The sequence below is a fragment of the Manacus candei genome, unplaced genomic scaffold, assembly GCF_025592945.1.
Source record: "Manacus candei isolate 608988 ecotype Guabito, Panama unplaced genomic scaffold, ASM2559294v1 h1tg000043l, whole genome shotgun sequence".
NCBI lineage: Eukaryota > Metazoa > Chordata > Aves > Passeriformes > Pipridae > Manacus > Manacus candei.
In genome coordinates, this window is record NW_026138091.1 from 5,142,352 (window position 1) to 5,160,310 (window position 17,959).

The 17,959-nt window shown below is 41.1% G+C and overlaps 2 protein-coding genes across 2 annotated transcripts; one reads left to right on the forward strand and one right to left on the reverse strand.

Annotated features, from left to right (window-relative positions):
• Window positions 1–1,177: 1,177 nt before the first annotated feature.
• On the forward strand, window positions 1,178–2,014 carry LRRC10 (leucine rich repeat containing 10). The gene has a single exon (XM_051795329.1). It carries the CDS (start codon window positions 1,178–1,180, stop codon window positions 2,012–2,014), a length of 837 nt encoding a protein of 278 aa, XP_051651289.1.
• A 2,497-nt stretch (window positions 2,015–4,511) lies between these two features.
• Window positions 4,512–17,269, reverse strand: CCT2 (chaperonin containing TCP1 subunit 2). The gene is made up of 16 exons (XM_051795327.1): window positions 16,853–17,269; window positions 15,971–16,045; window positions 15,433–15,498; window positions 15,223–15,334; window positions 14,287–14,363; window positions 13,171–13,283; window positions 12,419–12,621; window positions 12,118–12,218; window positions 11,910–12,037; window positions 9,928–10,031; window positions 8,304–8,423; window positions 7,638–7,766; window positions 7,442–7,545; window positions 6,312–6,411; window positions 5,500–5,641; window positions 4,512–4,827 (listed from the first exon to the last, which is right to left on the reverse strand). Exons 1-16 carry the CDS (start codon window positions 16,853–16,855, stop codon window positions 4,797–4,799), a joined length of 1,608 nt encoding a protein of 535 aa, XP_051651287.1. The 5' UTR covers window positions 16,856–17,269; the 3' UTR covers window positions 4,512–4,796.
• Window positions 17,270–17,959: the final 690 nt, after the last annotated feature.

Sequence of the window (17,959 nt, forward strand, 5' to 3'; positions counted from 1 at the left end):
TTCTCCCATCCAAGGTTCATGGTACAGCCATAGCCAACAGAGAGGTAGGACAATCATAGAATGGTTTGGGTTGGAAGGAATCTTAGAGATCATGTAGTTCCAGCCCCCCTGCCTTGGGCAGGGACACATGAATCCCCAAGAAAGCCTAAAAGAGCAGCAGCTCAAGAAGTCAAACTATGCAGAGGTTCCTCCACATGGGAATGTTCCTCCTAGAAATCAGAGGTACTCCTGATCTGAATAGCAAAATGGGTCTTGATGAGAGAAGGAGGAGAACAGTTTACACTGTCATGTAACTTTTTAACATTATATTTATCTCACTCATAACAAGTGAAAATCTTGATGGAATTAAATCCATGGGAGTTTCTTGACAAGTTTAGGTACAGACATGGGAACTACAGTAGCACAGCAGAAAGGTATATGGAGAACAGCCTTGGCAGTTTGTGATAGCTCATTAAATAGGGATTGAGACAAAAAGTAAAACATAATGTAATGAAAAAGGCCAAGAGTGCCAGAGCCTATAATAAATACCATTAAATTGGGAACATAAATAGTAGAACAGGTCAAGATAGCAGTTTACCAAGTATCTGTGTTAAAACTTTAAGATAACTACCGGGTGGCAAGTTACACTCTGAAACTATGTGGCACCTTGCAAAATACATCCCTGAAAGTGCCATCTGTCTGGAAAGTCAGTCAGATATTGACTGGTATTTTAAACAATTTGACTGTATTTGACATTTCTGCTGAAAGTCTCATAAAAGTTAAACATTTGAGTTTAAAAATTTGGCTTTCTGTGGAATTTACTTTACCAAGCCAACCCCCACTGCCCTTACTGGCCACACAGTGAGAACAAGAGGTAGGAGCTGGGGCATTGGGGTGACTGTTTGGGGCAAAATCAGAGAACACTTACAGTGCGCAAGAAGAGGCAAGAAGGAATGTTTTTGGAGGCAGTGAGTGGGAGTGTGGGCGAGAGAGGGAGACCTGTCTATAATCCCCATCACCAAACACTCATTCGGTTATCAGAAATATTTCAGAGCCCTTGAGATTAACGGCTGGTGCCCTGTAAACAAAGCCTTATATTGGGAAGACAGAGTTACTGGCAGGCTAGTGCACAGCAGGAGAAAACCAAGGTGGGCCCCTGTCCCTCACAGTCCCGGCCATCCCAAAACAAAATCCCAGGATGGGCAACAGTCTGAAAGCCATAGTTGCTTTTGTGCCCTCCAACAAGTGCCAGAAGTACCTCCTAGAAGACCTAGAAGAGATGCCAGTGGATAAAATGGTGGATCTGAGTGGCAGGCAGCTGAGGCGGCTGCCTCTGCACATTTGCTCTTTTCGGGAACTGGTTAAGCTGTACCTGAGTGACAACAACCTGAACCATCTGCCCCCCGAGCTGGAGCAGCTGCAAAACCTGCAGATATTGGCACTGGACTTCAACAACTTCAAAGCTCTGCCCCTAGTTGTGTGCACACTGAAGCAGCTGTGCATTCTCTACCTGGGCAACAACAAGCTCTGCAGCCTGCCCCTTGAGCTGCGGCTCCTGCAGAACCTCAAGACCCTCTGGATCGAGTCCAACTGCCTGCAGTACCTGCCCGAGGTGGTGTGTGAGCTCAGCCTGCTGAAGACCCTGCACGCCGGCTCCAACGCACTGCGCACACTCCCTCCCCAGCTGCAGTGCCTGCAGGAGCTGCGCACCATCTGGTTGTCAGGTAACCTGCTCTCTGAGTTTCCTCCTGTGCTCCTGAACATGCCATTTCTGGAGGTCATCGACGTGGACCGCAATTCCATCCGGTTCTTCCCCAGCCTAGCTCATCTCCCTGGCCTGAAGTTGGTGATCTATGACCACAACCCCTGCAGGAACGCTCCCAAAGTGGCCAAGGGAGTGCGCAGGGTGGGGAGGTGGTCAGAGGAGACTCCTGAGCCCCGCAAGCGGTCCGGGGCAGTGATAGATATCACGCTGGACGAGAAACCCTTGCTACCTCCTGCCGCGAAGACCAAGCCAGAAGCCGAGCCCTGCTGATGCTCAACTTCCCATTCTGGCGAACGTGGCAGCGCACCACACCACCGCCTGACCTCTTCCTCTTCCTTGCGTGCTGGTGTCCAGGCACCACCACACCGCCTGGCTTGTCTTCAGGGGTAGGTACAGCAGCTTGGAGCTGTATGACAGCAAAACTCCTGTACAGACATGCTCTTTCACACAGCACCCCTAGAGCAGACTTATTCCTCCCTTTCCTCCTCCTCCCATGACGGGACCACTGAGTTCACGGTAGAGGTGAAGACTTACTTTAGATGTTTTCCATGGGTGGATTGCACGGCGCATGTATGGACTTGCTGCTCTTCACCCATGGGCTCATTCTTCTCACTTTCACCTTGCTGGTGTCTGAGCTCAGCTGGAAGCCACTGCTCAAGGTGATCACTCCTGAGAGCCACAGCTCTAAAGCAACAGCAACAGCATTTGTCTCAAATGACTTATCTGAAACGCAGCAACAGCTTGAAGATTCCCATGCCTGCCACATGGGAAGTGGCAGCGGAGCCCTGGCTGCACTATCAAGGAAACTGCACCGCACGTAGGTAACAGGGAGCTCTGCTCTTATCAGTGCTGCCTTCTTCCTGTAAAATTTGCAACTTTGTTACTGTCAAGCAGCATTTCAGATGATGGTGAGGAAAGTAGAGGCTTTGCTGCTAGTTTTTGTATCCAACAACACTGCCTGTAAGGGCAGCTGTACAGGACAAGTTTTCACGCAGTAGCAAAGAAGAAAATCAAAGTCTGACTCAAGTAGCAAAACCACAAGAGCAGCAAAGGTAAACTTGCATAATAAAACCCAGGGCTAGGAGCCTGCCACTGTAGGCCTGCACATCATCTGAAGCTGAGGCAAACTTTACTCAGTTGATTTCAGCCAGGTATTTCTCCAGGTTGCAACTCTGACCAGTTTAGATGCCCTTCAAACTGCACTGAACTAACTTTTCTTTAAAGGAAACTTTGCTTTAATCTAGTAATACAGAAATCTGGCTCAAAATGAAATTTTAAACTTTTGATTCTATTGAATTTAGTGAAAGACAGCTTTTGTAACGAGTGGAGAGCCCTTGGTGGTGCTCTCTTCAAGTTGAACTGCCTCACCAGTGCAGCCTGTAGAAGGGGCAGTTGACTTTCAAGAAAAGGTTTGATTCCATGCCAGTTTGTAACTGTTTAATGTCATCTGCATGCCTGAAAAACTATTTGGAGATATACAGATTCTGCTAGCACTTGCTGTCTTGTTAAAGAAAGTCCAAATGTGGATTTGGCTGGCACCCATATAGTGTGCTACTAGTCAAATTAAATAAAGTATATTAGCAGCTTACCAAGTCAAACCATACCTCTTTGGAATTAACAGAATTCTCTTTCCAACAATTCCTTCCTACAAAAGGAAAGCAGAAGAGTTTGGGGCTTTTTTAACATCCAAGGTCAATGTTTTATTTCCTACAGAACTGACCCAGTACTGTGTTTATCTGAGGGGAGGGAGAGAAAGTGCTTTCACGGGCTTGTCAATGGTCTGTTTCTCACAGCTCTCTCCAGACAGTATTGTCACTTCTGGAGAGCTGAAGAGAGTCTGTGTTGAGAGTTCAGGGGAGCATTCTGTAAGTAGATTCCCTTCACTTTAGGAAACCTAAGGGAGAAAAATGTTTGCACACATACTTCCTTATTTCAAATTAATGTTTCTGCTTTGGCAGACTTGCCCTGATGTTTGCCAGGCACTGCATTATGTGTGCAAGGGCCAGAAGAGTCACAACGCCTGGCGAGCACCTCTGGGCTTCCAGAAACAGGGCCTCCACTTGCCTGTGCTTACAGTCATCACAAATCCATGTACAGACTGCTGCAGGCATCACAGACTTCCTTATGATCATGGATAAAGAAATCAGCCCAATTAAGGAACACACTGCCTTTGCAGCAACTACTAGAATAGGAAAAAAAATATAAAGACAGGCTACAGCAGACATGAAAGGGGCGGTGTGTGTGAAGAGAATGCGAAGCAGTCTGAAACATTTTCTGCTAACTGCCCTCTATTATACATGTTTGTAGTCGTCCAGAGCCCTTCAGTTAAACACTCAGACTGTTCATGCAGAATGTTGCTCTCTCTCCCAAAACGCATCTTGCTCTCAACTCCCCTCAGCAGAACTCCTATCTACATAAAATTTGTGGTGTAAAAAGCTGTAAAATCACCTAGTTGTAGTTTTGATCATTAGCTAAGGTTCCTCTTTTTTTATATAATGAAAGGAAGAGAAAAAGCTGAAGAGTAATATTCCAGGACCACAAGAAAAAGATACCACCTAACTTCGGAGCCTGTTTCAAGGTTCCCAACTCAAAACCTATGCAGCCAAAACTGGAATACACCACTTAACTAAACACACCAGGTCAACCCAAACCAGCAAGCCACAAGGGTCTAGTCTCTGCCTGAAGCGTCTGAGGACCAAGGACGTGCATTGCTGCTGTCCTAATGGAACTGCCCTTCCTGGTTCTACACAAAGAAACACAACTTCAGTGAATCGGAATTTTTTTTATTTTTGTTTTTTATTTCTGTGTATTTTAAGTGGAACCTGGAGAGGAACAGAAGGAATAGGGTTGTATAAAACCCGTTTTACTTGAAAGTGAATTCTTCCCACAACACATGTAAGTTCCAGTAAGTTAAAACCAACTGAAGACAGTGCCATTGAAGGAGATCTGCTTGTCTCAAGCTTCTGTTCCATAACCTCACGAAAACTACATCATTAAAAAAAAAATTACTAGGTGAGATCTGGTCCACACATCCTCAGGTACCGAAGAAGATTTAACATGGGCGATGGTCTGGTACACGTTTTCTGGGGAGAAAAAGAAAAATCAGAAAATTCCCACCCACGCTGATGTACACCAGCCCCTCCCCACCCACTCCTATTTTAAATCTTTAGCTGGTATTTTGTGTTCAGTGCCAGCTTTATCTCACAGCACAAAAGGCAGTATCACCTCAAAGCTAACACAGCACCTGCAATCATGGCGAAAAAACCTGTGATTCAATAAGCAGTGCAAACTACCTGATAGCAGGTGGACATGGGATAATCTGCCCAAGAGCAGCAACTCTTCCCAAACTTTTTAACAAACATGTTTTTGCTTAAGCTGCAGATTCCAGCTCAGAAGCAGCTGAGCATTCCATTACAATTGTTGCCAAAAGAAAAAAAAAAAGCAGCATGATACATTACATTTTTGTCAGCTGGTTTTGCAGATGTTTCAGTGCTATATATGCCAGGAGTAGCTGCTGATCTAAGATTAACTAGGCATTACTCAGGCACACTAACATAAGCTCACTGATGGCTCTAAAGGTCTGGTCATATTGCTAAAGCAATAAAATTATCAAATATGAACATCAGTATGTCAGATGTCAGGTTTCATTTCAAATAAAGCATTTTTAGAACAAGGTTTTTCTGCACTGCTACTCTTCCACAGAAGGAGGTTACTGTATACCACTGTAACTGACCATTCAGATGCTCAGATCATACCTTGGTGCTGCTTTAATGATGTCATCTACACGAAGAATCATTTCTGCTGCTTCAGCTGCACTCAGCAAAACTTGTCTCTTAACTTGGAAACTTTCTGTTACTCCCAGAACTGCCATGTCTCCAATGATACCCTCTTTCATATCTGGAAGAAACACATTAAGAGGTTGTGTTTTTTTTTCTTAACTTGGCATTTTTTTACGGAAATTATAAGAAGGTGAGAGCATAGTAACTTACCTGCTCAAACAAACCATATTGATAGTAAGGGAAGTATTAAATAAAGTCTTTCACCTCAAGGCTCCTGATTTAAGCCTAACGTTGCAATTACACACAAAAAATTAACGATGAAAACTGTATACACTACGAAGAGGAGATAAGATCCTGACAGGACTCTCAGCACTATTTCATTAGGTATATTAACTTCAGAGTTCTTCACTACAACTTTGTGGTGGTTGTTTTCTTTTTGGATTGGGGGGGGGGACAGGGAGGAGGATGTGTTTGCTTGTGCTGGGTTTTCAGTTGCATTTAAAACAATGTTTTTCTTTTTAAGCTTCATGTAACTAGACTCAATGTAAGTAAGGAAAATGTTTTTTTTAGAGGTAGAAACCATCCACTTCAAAAACAAAGGTTTTCACTCTACTGTCAAAAGCCTGGTAAAATGATAAAGGATGCCTAAGGTCTGTGCAAAGCAAACAGAAATCAACCTACTCAGTTCTGGCTGAATATATGCGACAGACACATGTGATCAACTGTAATGAGCCTGATCAGCCTGCCAAACAGCAATTCAATCACAGAAATAATACTGAGCCCCTTACCCAGTCCATAAGTAGTCTTCCCTTCACTGTGAGCAGCTCTGAGCTGAGCAACCAAATCAGCACTGTCATAGCCAGCATTATCAGCTATTATTGTTGGGATCTAAGAGGATAAACACAGGTTTTTTTTTAATTAACGCAGGGACTGATCCCTACTAAATATGAAACATACTTTGACATTATTAGTTTACAACTGAATTTCAAGAAGAGGCTTCAAAAACATGGCAGATGATCTACTGCAGTGATTAGAAGACAGGGAAAGAAAAAAAAAAACAAACTACCTTTCTAAGGATTTTGTATAAGACCCTGTTGTAAGGAAAGTAGCAGAGAGGACAGAAGCATGTTAGCAGATTTGTTGGTTCATTTTACATGGATAGGGAAAAAAAAAAAGAATCTTGTCTTTCATCAAGTTAGACTACAACTGGAGAAATATTTTAATTTTCAGAATATAAGCCTGCTGATAAGCATTAACCACCTGATCATTCCATTCACTGTTTCAGTGACAGCAGTGCAAAGTAATGTCAAGTGTTACCATGCTCTTGAATTTTATTTTCTTGGCAGAAATGTTTTCCTATAGTCTTTCATTTCCTAAGAAAGGTTTTCCCTAAAAATTTCCCTAAATTACAGGAAGGCAATTTGTTCTCAAATAGCACAATTCTATAAATATTTCTTATGACACTCTTATTTCCTACTAAGATGCAATCTCTAATGCAAGCCTAGAAGCTTCTAGATAGTACTGGAGTATGAATACACCCAACAGCAGTAGAACACTAATGGAACAGAAGAGTTGCTCTTTTCTAAATCAGATGTCAACTAAATAAGATGAGATTTTTATGTGCTATTTCTGCAGCACTTTTAGCTTGCAGGTAAGAGGAGTAAAAACCAATTAGAGAAAGGCTAGCATATGAACATTCACAATTCTGTAACACACAGAACTATTAAAATACCAGTACTTTTTCTCTAAGACAGAAAACAACTTTTCCTCCTTTGTTCATCCAAGATGTGTTGCTAAATTTCACTTTTTTATTCTAACAAACAAAATTTTTAAAGTGAAGCAACTATCTGATGTCATAAATTAGTACATTTTGTGAAACTTTGTCTCTTAATCCAGCAATCTGATTAAATAAACTCACCATTCGTAAAGCCTTAGCAAAGGACTCCATTGCAACAGACTCTTTGCCAGGTGTTCTGACAGCAAGTTCTGCAACAGCATTAGCCATCAGCATCTCTGAACAACCTATTTATTGAAGACACACCGATGTTACATATCTGATGAACAGTAACACGAAATATGTATCATGTACCAAGTATAAAGAATGTAATATTCACCTCCACCATACACAGTTCGAGTGTCCTTCACAGTCTGGGCAAGAACACAGAGAGCATCATGCAAAGACCTCTCTGCTTCATCTAGAATCTGCTGTGTTGCTCCACGCAAAACTATGGTGCAAGCTTCACCTAGAAAGCACAAACACAAAAAGATTTAAAAAAAGAAACCACAGACACATAAAGAAGCTATCACAAAGTATTTTTAAAGGTTTTGCTATCACTATAGCAAAGTTTTATATCATTTAATTTTGCGAGGAAAAGAAAGTATGATGACATTTCACAGACAGAATCAAATTATGTACACTATGCTATTAATAGAAAATATTGCCTCAAAACAACCCGTGAAAACTTACAGTATTGGCATTTACTAGAACAAGCTCCCAAGTTCTTAGAGTATGACATGTTGCTACTTGTAAATTTAATCTCCCAAAGCCAAAGTCTTGGTTCCCATCCTTACAAATGGCTCTGTTCACTTACATAACACTAAACATACACAATTTCAACCATGAACATATGTCTTTATGAGATTTTTACTGGAGAGCAAGGCTTTAATAAAAATGGTTACATGAATTATTACAAAATTCCTATGCCCCACTCGTAACTGAATAGCGTTAGCAGAGGGTTAACACAAAGGTTACAACATGTCATTAGTGATTAAACACTTACCCATTGCTACTCCAGAGAAATGAATGAGTTTATCTTCTCCAATCATGACTTCTTCAATAAGCTTGCAGCTTCCTAGTTTTACTAGCTCAGGGTGATCAAAGGTTGATGCAATTTCACCACCTACAAACATAAGACCATATAGAAATCAGAGCTCACAATAAAAGCATCTGTTCAGACAAGGACTAACCGGAGGGGAGGTGTCTGAAAAAAAAAACCACCCTCATAATTGCCCCCAAATAAATTTAAATTAAAAATACCAATAAGCCAAAACTTTCTTATGTCAGCATATGGGACCAGAAACCTTCAACCAATGCTGATAAATCCTCAAAACATCAATGTTTTGTTTCACATCACAAGGACTACAATGCTTTTGAGTTCTGTCTGGATAAGACAATAAATGTTCATCTTCGCTAAATTAAAATGTCAGTATTTTTCAAGTTTTCATAGTATTTACTGATAAAGTACTTAGCAAATACTAAACTGAGTTTCTTATGCTTTAAAACTTGAGCTTGTGACAGTATCCATTTTGCCTGCCTGATGATGGCTGAGAACCAGTGGCCACCACTCTCCCGAATCACAAGTCTCATGCCACACTGTAGCAGGGGTGTTGTACACAACTTGTAAACTGCCATACTGTAAGCAAAACAGGTACTACAAAGACCAAAATGTCTCTGAACAGACTACTGTTCTAATACTTTAATCTTTCTATTAAAAAACTATTTACATGTATGCATTCCCCATGCATGCTCAATTATTCCACGTTAACTTGCAGCACAGCTGTAGTTGTAGCAGTACAAGAAAAAACAAGATTTGTAGTAGAGTTTGTGCTTATTAAAAATTTGGTTTTTTAGCTATACTATTTGATCCACCATGGTCTACAAAATTTGGTTTGAATTTGTTCCAGAATATAAGCAATGTTCCTCTAATCAAGTGTTTGCCTGTGTCAATGTGCCTACAGTTATACACAATTGCTACTTCAGTTTTGCAAAGCTAAACAAGTCAGTGTCAGTTCCTTTCTCCCTGCAAAGCAATTCTCCATCCTCCTCATCACTTTCACGATCAACTTTTTATGATATTCCAGTTAGTTATCTCTAACTTCAGCAATGGCAACCAACTGAAGCATTCCAGATGTTTAATTTTCATTAGTTACTAGAATCACATTTACACTGAACACCACTCAAAATATCCAGGCTGTTCCTGTCATTTGAGGTCCACCTCAAGTCATTGACTCAGGCCCACATTTTTAACAAAGGGTGACTCTTTAGTCTTCTCTATCATTATAATAAAAAACCCAGCCATTCTGGACAAGATGGCATTATCGAACCAAAAACTAGTGCTAATTTGTGGAGTCATCATCTAATTCTTTCTATTGCTAAGTTTCATCTTTTCTCTAGAAAACAAACATTTCAAAAGCTTATCAAGTAGGGACTTAATATTTTTGAAATATGAAAGAAAATTAATAACTGACACTAACTTGCTAAATTGTATCTCACAGTTAGCATTATGATCCTTTATTTACAGATGCTGGGGGGAAAAAAGTATGTTTAAGTACGTTTAACCTTTACTAAAGATCAAACAAATAACATGACCCTCCAAGTTTCACACGACAAGATACTCTACACACCTGTGACAAGAGCCAGACGTTCTACACCAGCAAAGTCTGCATGTTCAATAGCCATGACACCAGCAGCTCCAAAGAGTTGCTCAGGGTAGTTGTAGATCAACTGTCTGCAATTAAAACAAGTTTCTCTGTTACACACAGAACAAACCTTCTAAAATACCAGAGTAACAAGGCCACCAGATTCTCAGAAGCATGGACATGGGGTAGATTTCTGAAAGCTACAAAAGAAGTCAATGTATGAGGCACCTGCCACACACAGAATGTTACACCACACAGAAGCAAACACAGTGATAGGAAAACATACAAAGCTAAATCCAAAAAAATTAATTAAAACTATGATACTTTTTGAAATACCCTTCCCCTGAAGAAACACTATCACACTAAGCACAAGGAGCCATGTGCTTGAAGTTCTAAGTCCTTTGATCCTAAGTGCCTGCTGGACACTTAACTGCCTATTCTAGCAGGGTGTACTAGAACAACATCTTCCCTTATTAATATGTGTACTACTCTCTCTAGAATGAAGTCACCCAAAACTGAATGGTTAATGACCATTCAGGAGTGCTACGCCAAATTATTTTTCCCTTCCAGATTAGAGACTGAGTGTTGCAGAGATTCAGCAGGAGCTGGGAGAAGCCATTTCCATCAAAAAAAAGATGTTTCTAATCTATCTTCAAAACAGACAACTGGTGTTGCTGGGTATACACAGAGAAGATTCTTCCTACTCTGGATCCACATGGCCTTGACCTTTGTCAAGCATCTCCTCAACACAATTTACCTGGTTAACATCTACAGTAAAAGAAGTCAATCTACATCCTATAAGCAGAAGTCAATTTTACCCAGGAATAAATCTGAAAGTTAAGCATCAATCTAACTGCAATACCCCTAGCCTGGCTACATGAGCTTCCTTAGAACAACTACCTGTGTCAGTGATGGAGTTATGCATTTATATTTTTTGCATAATTCAAAGGACTCTTCCATCAATTTGACAACAGAACTCCTGACTCTTGGACTCCGTATTTGTACCATGTTCACTCGACAGAGTGCTCATTTTGCCTATACTAGAACACAATACATATGAAGACATAGATGGAGGGACTAAAGAGATTCATCATTCTTACAGATGTTTGACACAAATTTTCAAGGTGAGTTAGATGATGCACTATGCACTCAGAGTGCAGTCTTTTGCTACTGTGGAAAACAGTGCTACTCTTACAAGTCCTACCCTGTGGTGTAGTACTAGCTGATCAGCTTCCCAGTAGACTACATGATGTGCTGAACCAGCAGGTGTCAAATTGCTTGCAACCTATGGTAGTTTCACTTAAATGAGAATTACTGAAAGGCAGAAGTGTTTTTCATCATTAAAAAAATGGGGTTTTGCACTGTGACAGTTCAAGAGAGCAGCACAATGCTAACAAAGAAAAGTAACCTAGATATGAAAATGGCTATCTTTCATACTTTCAAAGATGTGTATAAAAGAAAAGGTTCACAAAAGGGTCATAGACATGTCCCAAACCCTCTTGAACTTGGAGCAGTACTCCAGCACCTGCATTTTAATGCAGGAAAAAGCATAGCAGGTTTAATCTGAACTAAATGCACTGAGCAGCACAAACTCTTTTAGCAGCAATTTCCCCCCAGAAGGGGGCACATGGGTTACCAACAACGCTGCTGGTATTCATAACTAAACAAATCTGTTAGTATAAAGCAAAGTGACTTTGCTTCAACTAGATGTAAACATGGCTCCTGGAACAAATATTATCAGTTCATCCTCTTTAAAACAAAACAAAAATAAAACAAATAAAAAGAGGGGGATCATGGTGCAGAAGGGGAAGCACAGAAAACAGCATTGGTGTCAGCCAGGTGACTCAATTAAACACTAGGCAAGAGCACATAATACTAGACACAGGAATAAATAATGTTCTTCACACTAGTAAAATACTAAAATATTGCTACTTTGTAACTCTCTCCTTTTCCCAAGAAATACATACCTGTTAATAAAGCAGTTAATCCCATGTTTAAGAATACGCTCTACCTTCTCCTTCATTTTCTCTTTTTCTGCCTGTTCTATTTCTGCCACTTTCGCTGTAGAGTCCACTCTAACGCGAGAGCCAAAAATCTATATCAAGGAAAACAGAGTTCAGTCTCAAAATTTCATTTACAAGAACACAGTTATACAACAGTAGTTCTGTCACATACCTTAATCTTGTCTGTATCCATACCAGTATTTGCAATAAGAATCTTTGCATTTTCAATTCTTTTTGGCTGATTTACACCAATCTTCTTGTCAAGCAAAAAGCCTGTAGTAACAGAAAAGTCTTGTAAGACTTCAAATTAAAAAAGGAGAACAATTCATTTAAATTACTACAAAATCCCCTTATATTTAGTATTTGTCTTAATAGTAACGTAACAATGTTTCCTAGGACAAATTTGCAGAGATGTGCAACTTTTAACAGCTTTATTTCTTGAATGCACATACAGTCAACATACAAAGACTTACCTTCATCTAAGTAGGAATCAGCCAAACTTCCACCAAGTTTCTTAATGACATGGATAGCCTCCAAATTACCAGAACCTTTCAACCTAAGAACAGCTTCTACAGCTAGCTTGACAAAGTGGTCCTTATGGTGAGTAAGTAATTTTGATGAAAGAGTTGTTCCCGCAATGTTCATCAAGTCTTCACGGAACTTCACTTCATCATTACTAAAATAAAGACAGTTCAATTAAACTGGAAAGTCCAAAAGCCTTACTATCATTAGCTACCCCTGAGAGCCTCTGCCCACTTCTTCTAGCCTGTATCTGCGTGTACCATGCTCTGTTTTGAGGAATGCTGCAGAGAAACCCTCCACTGTCCCACAATCTAACCTATTTGAAATACGAGTTCCATTAGGAGAACTTTTGCATTCAGTTTTAGAAAGTCTGTGCTCTCCAAGTGTAAGGCAAGGAAAACAGTCACATTTAAAAATCCAACTATGAAGTCTGAAATAACAGCTCAGATTTTTGTTCCAGGGAGCAAATTATTGCTTGTATTTTGTTTCTGCACATCATAAGTATTTTAAATAATATCATAAAGCTTCTATAATTCACCTGAAAAAAAGGCAGTATTGTTTTCTTAACCGTTAAAATTCATTAACTCAACCTTTATACTACTTTAAAGAGAGGACAGAGTTTACCAGTAGTCTATAACCCTCATTGGTGTTTCGATCTTGAGTAGTTTTTTATAAAGAGTTACAGCAAATGGACATTACTAACCCATGATCCACAGCTGCTTTCAAAAGTGCCTCTCTTGAAGCCTTTGTGGCTGCTCTCCAGCCTGCAATGATGGTCTGAGGATGAATCTTCCTTGCAATCAGTAATTCTGCCTCCTATTTAAATGAAATTAATAATTATTCCCCCCCCCAAGATACAGTTACACTAACTAGGAAAGACACGACTAAGTACTCAGAAAATTCTGAATAGCAGTAAAAGCCAGAGAGCTATAAAAACAAAATTAAGGTCACCTTACTGGCAGGTATTTTCCATCCTAGGCAAATATGATCTGCCCATGGAATATCACCAAGAAATTCTAATTTAAAAAAAGTTAACTCCAATATGAAGAGCAACCAGACTTATATTTCAAAACAGCAATCTTTCATTTCATGTCTCAGATCAGTTTCCTGTTCACATATAGATGCAATTTAAAGTGTAGTTGGAAAAAAGCTATCTTCTATTTTTTTAGGAATTTGGCAAGCTGATGGATCATTTCTAAGACGCTCTTGATCCCAGTTCCTGGATTTGAGATGATCAGCTTTTCTGGCACAGCTCTGCTAACAAGAATTACTCACTTCTCAAGTCTTTTTCATAGTAATTTCAGGTTTAAAGTTTGCAGTGTAAACTTCTACATACACACAAAACCCATGCAGAGTTTAAAGAAACAGTATGAATTCAAGTTTTGTGCAAAGAACAGAATTTAACAGGGTTTTTTTTCTCATTAATGTTATAGAAAAGGATTTTGGAGGACTGATCATCACAACTAAGCAGTGCTGCATGCTGCCCAGTGCAATATCCAGGAACTGACCTACAAGAGTAATGCTTCTCTGTTTCACTTACATAATGACATAACAGAAGACAATTTCCTAAGATGTACCAACTTAAAATACTTGAGAGTTTATAAATAAGGAACAATAGTCTAAAACAATAAAAAAAATGCTAATACAATAGCTAAAGATTGTTTTCTTCCCCTATCAATTTCAACAGCAACAGAGCAAGCTATTCCTTCCATACCTTGGGAGCCCTCTTCACAAACATAGGATAACACACCTCCTACTGGTGGTATCACACGAGTACACTGCCAAACAGAAACACATTTGAAAAACTGTAATACATCACCCTCAGTAGTTCAGCTGCCAACACTGTGACAGATGTAGTTCCATCGCCAACTTCATCATCTTGAACCTTTGACATATCTGAAGAAGGAAGACATGGTATTAATGTTCTGACTCAAAATACCATGCTCACCAGTATCAGATACAATTATTTTTCTCTTGTACCAGTTTGGAAAAGAAAAACAAATCTTACTATTTGTTTAAAGAGGGAAGTCTAAAAAAGCCACAGAAGAACATAAGATGCAAATCAAATTCAGCATCCTTTAAATCCATTCTCCAATTCCAGCCTGGTGATGGTCAAGAGCTACTCCCCCCTGTCCCCAGTCCTAAAGATGGTCACCAAAAGGAAGTCTGGCTGGACAGAAGCTCTAAGTTATACATACAGCACCAAAGACTATAATAACCAAGTATGCTACACGAACTGCTGATAAACTGGGACCCAGTAAACATGAAATCTTTAAGAAATTTAACACCCAATCGCTCAGGTCCCTGCTCGTCACCAGAACTAGACCACTGGCACAGAAAAACAGTTGATCAGAAAGGTAAACTCTGTCCAGACTACAATGTTCATTGAGTTATAAAGAGAGATTTAAACTAGGGAGAACCAGAGAAAACCTCTGTTCCCCTGTAGATTTCTGTTCCAAATTTTCCCAGTGAAAAAAGAAGGGTACACAGCTGTCTTTTGTTCCTTCTGACTCCTGGGACGAACCAGGGTTGAGGGAAAACAATATCCCAGAACAGTTTTGAAGAGCAGCATATACCTTAATCTTACTTTTGCGGAGTTCCACAACTCTTGCAGTACCTTGCACTCCTTGTTTCAGGATTTCTGTTCCCCCTCCCTTCCATTTTTCACAGTATTTCAAGAATAATTTTCTAAGAACAAATAAAAACTACATAATAAAGTTACAAATGAAGCAATATCATGCCTTTAAGAACTCACCAACCAAGACCTTGGCAGCTGGGTTGTCAACTCCAATAGCTTTCAGGATGGTTGCACCATCATTGGTAACTGTCACAGAGCTATCTCTCCCAGTACTTAAAAGAATCTTGTCCTACGAGATGCAAGATTTAGAATACTAGTTGAAAACGTACTGTAACCATTAAAGCTAAATTAACAGGTATGACTACTGAGAGCTTGCAGCTGCCTTACCATGCCTTTAGGCCCCAGGGTGCTCTTGACTAGGTCACCGATGGCAATGGCACCAACAAAGGATGACTGAAATGAAAATAAATATACCTGAAGGAACAATTTATTTCTACTCTCACACAAGAGTTATACACTGTCCCATAGCTTTCAAGAAGACATTTTAACGCAACCTTTCCACAGCCACACTTCTCTCAATGGAGGCTGGGTCCAAGTTTCTTAGCTGCTACATTTTGACATACAGATTAAATATACTTAATTATCACAGAAACCAAAAAAGCCTGCCTCAAAGCCAGAAGAAATGCCTTCCAATAAAACACCAATCTTCTGAGCTACAGTACCAAATTATTTAAATTTCTGAACAATGAAGTTTATCTAATTGTCAGTATAAACAACACTCCTCCTCCCTTCTGTTCACAAACATAACAAGGAAAGACAGACAAGAAGTTCCACATCATCATACACAGAAAGTATTTTTAGCAATAGAAAAGACAAAGTTTAATTATCTCAAGTACTACCAGTTTCTTAAAAGAATTAAACTTACCAACCGAGCTGTTTCTGCCTTCTCTTCATCTGCACCTGCCTTGAAAATGTTCACTGGAGCAAGAGAAATGGATGCCTAAAACACAGTTAACACAAGAATATTCCTCTAGCTTTAACAAAACTACACATTTTAAAAACAAATCCTTTACACTAACAACCTAAACAATTGTTTTAATATTAAAATTACTTCTATACCCTATTTGGTTTTGATGAAAAGCATACTTAAAATAAATTCACCTTGACTCTTTCTTAAAAGTCTGTCTTGCAATCTTGTAGTCGTATGAAAGGACTACAAGACCGAGTGCAACCTACTCCCAGAGGCTGCAGTGCACATTCGCTGATTGGACCCCCGAGACCGAGAGACTCATCACCAGCACCTCACTCCGACATCCGACACCCGCCCGACCAACCATCAGACCCCACAGCCCGAAGACTGGCACAACCAGCCGAACCGAAAAAACACATTAGCTGAGCACAGTAAGGCTTTAGTATTTTGATATCTGGGCGGAACTCTTATTTTCCTTTTTTTTTTTTGTTTTGCATTTCAATGAAAATTAATTATAGCAGTGACGAACACGTGCCTTTAAGGACTAAAAAGCACCCAAGGCCTTAAATGCAAAAGGATCAAACACCAAATGAACAATCGTATCCACGCTCCTAGGCGAGTCGGGAAGGATGGCAGCGGGGGTGCTCCCGGTGGGGCCCGGTCCCGCCCCGGCTCCAGAACCTTCCGCGCCCCCCGCGGGCACCGCGTGGGAAGGAAAGGGAAGGGCGCGGCCTCCAGGCCCCAAACGCGCGCCCGCAGGGAGCGCGGCCGCCGGCGCCCCGCCCGGCGCTGCCTTCCCCCCCCTTCCCCTGGCCAAGGCGCGGCCGCCCCGCTCACCATGGTGCCGGTGCCGGTGCCGCCGGGACCCGCCGCGCCCTCCGCAGAAGCAGCGCCGCCGCCACCCGAGCCCAGCGGAACCCTCGTCACGGCCGCCGCCACTTCCGGCCGCGCGCGGCGCTCTGGGAGCGCAGTCCGGCCCCGCCCCGCGCCCTCCGCGGCAGCGCCCGCCCGGCCCGGGAGCCCTGCGGGTGGGACGGAGCTGCGGCTGGGATGGAGCTGTGGCTCGGACGGAGCTGTGGCTCGGGGGCCGTGAGGAGGAGATCCTGCACTGTGAGGGTGGAGAGGCGCTGCAACAGGTTGCCCAGAGAAGTTGAGGATGGCCCATTCCTGGAAGTGTCCGAGGCCAGGCTGGATACGGCTTTGAGCAACCTGGTCTAGTTCAGGGTGTCCCTGGCCGTGGCAAGGGGGTTGGAATCTTTAATCCATTCTATGATTCTACGATTCAGTTATATTCTTGGAGGTCAGTTCTTAAACAGGTCAAAAACATTTTTAATCACTGCCCCTGGCCTCCAGTGCGCTTGCCAGACCATCCCATATAGCTGCTATGAGATCATGTCACCAGTTAAAAGCAGTGCACAGGAGACACCCCAGGACAATCCAACTCAATATCCTCTTCATTTCCATATTGAAATATTGGCAGCCATTCCTTTGGCAGCTTTGCCAGTGTGAGACAACATCAGAGCCTTGCTTTGTCACTGCTTTTCCTCCACACAGAAAGCCCCCTACTTACCTGGCCATATTTAAAAAAAAAAACAACACCAGAATTCTTTTGTATGATTAATTCCACGAGAATTAATTCCAGCTGGTTTTCATCTTCTTGCTGTCAGATAGAAAACTTCAGATATATGCAAAGTTGTTGTAGATTCAAAGTGGCAGAAATCTATCCCAATGGAGAGAGCAAAAAAGAACATGACTAAAACTCTGTGAACCTTCACCTGTATTACTGGTTTTAAGTATGACAATACCTAATTATGACATACTTAAGTATGACAATTAGTTCTTCAGTATTTTGAGCTTTTTGCTCCGTTTTCCTGACAGAGTTAGATATGTTTTCCCTGCCCCCCACTTCCCCAAACCTTATTCTGAAAACTGGAGTACTAATTG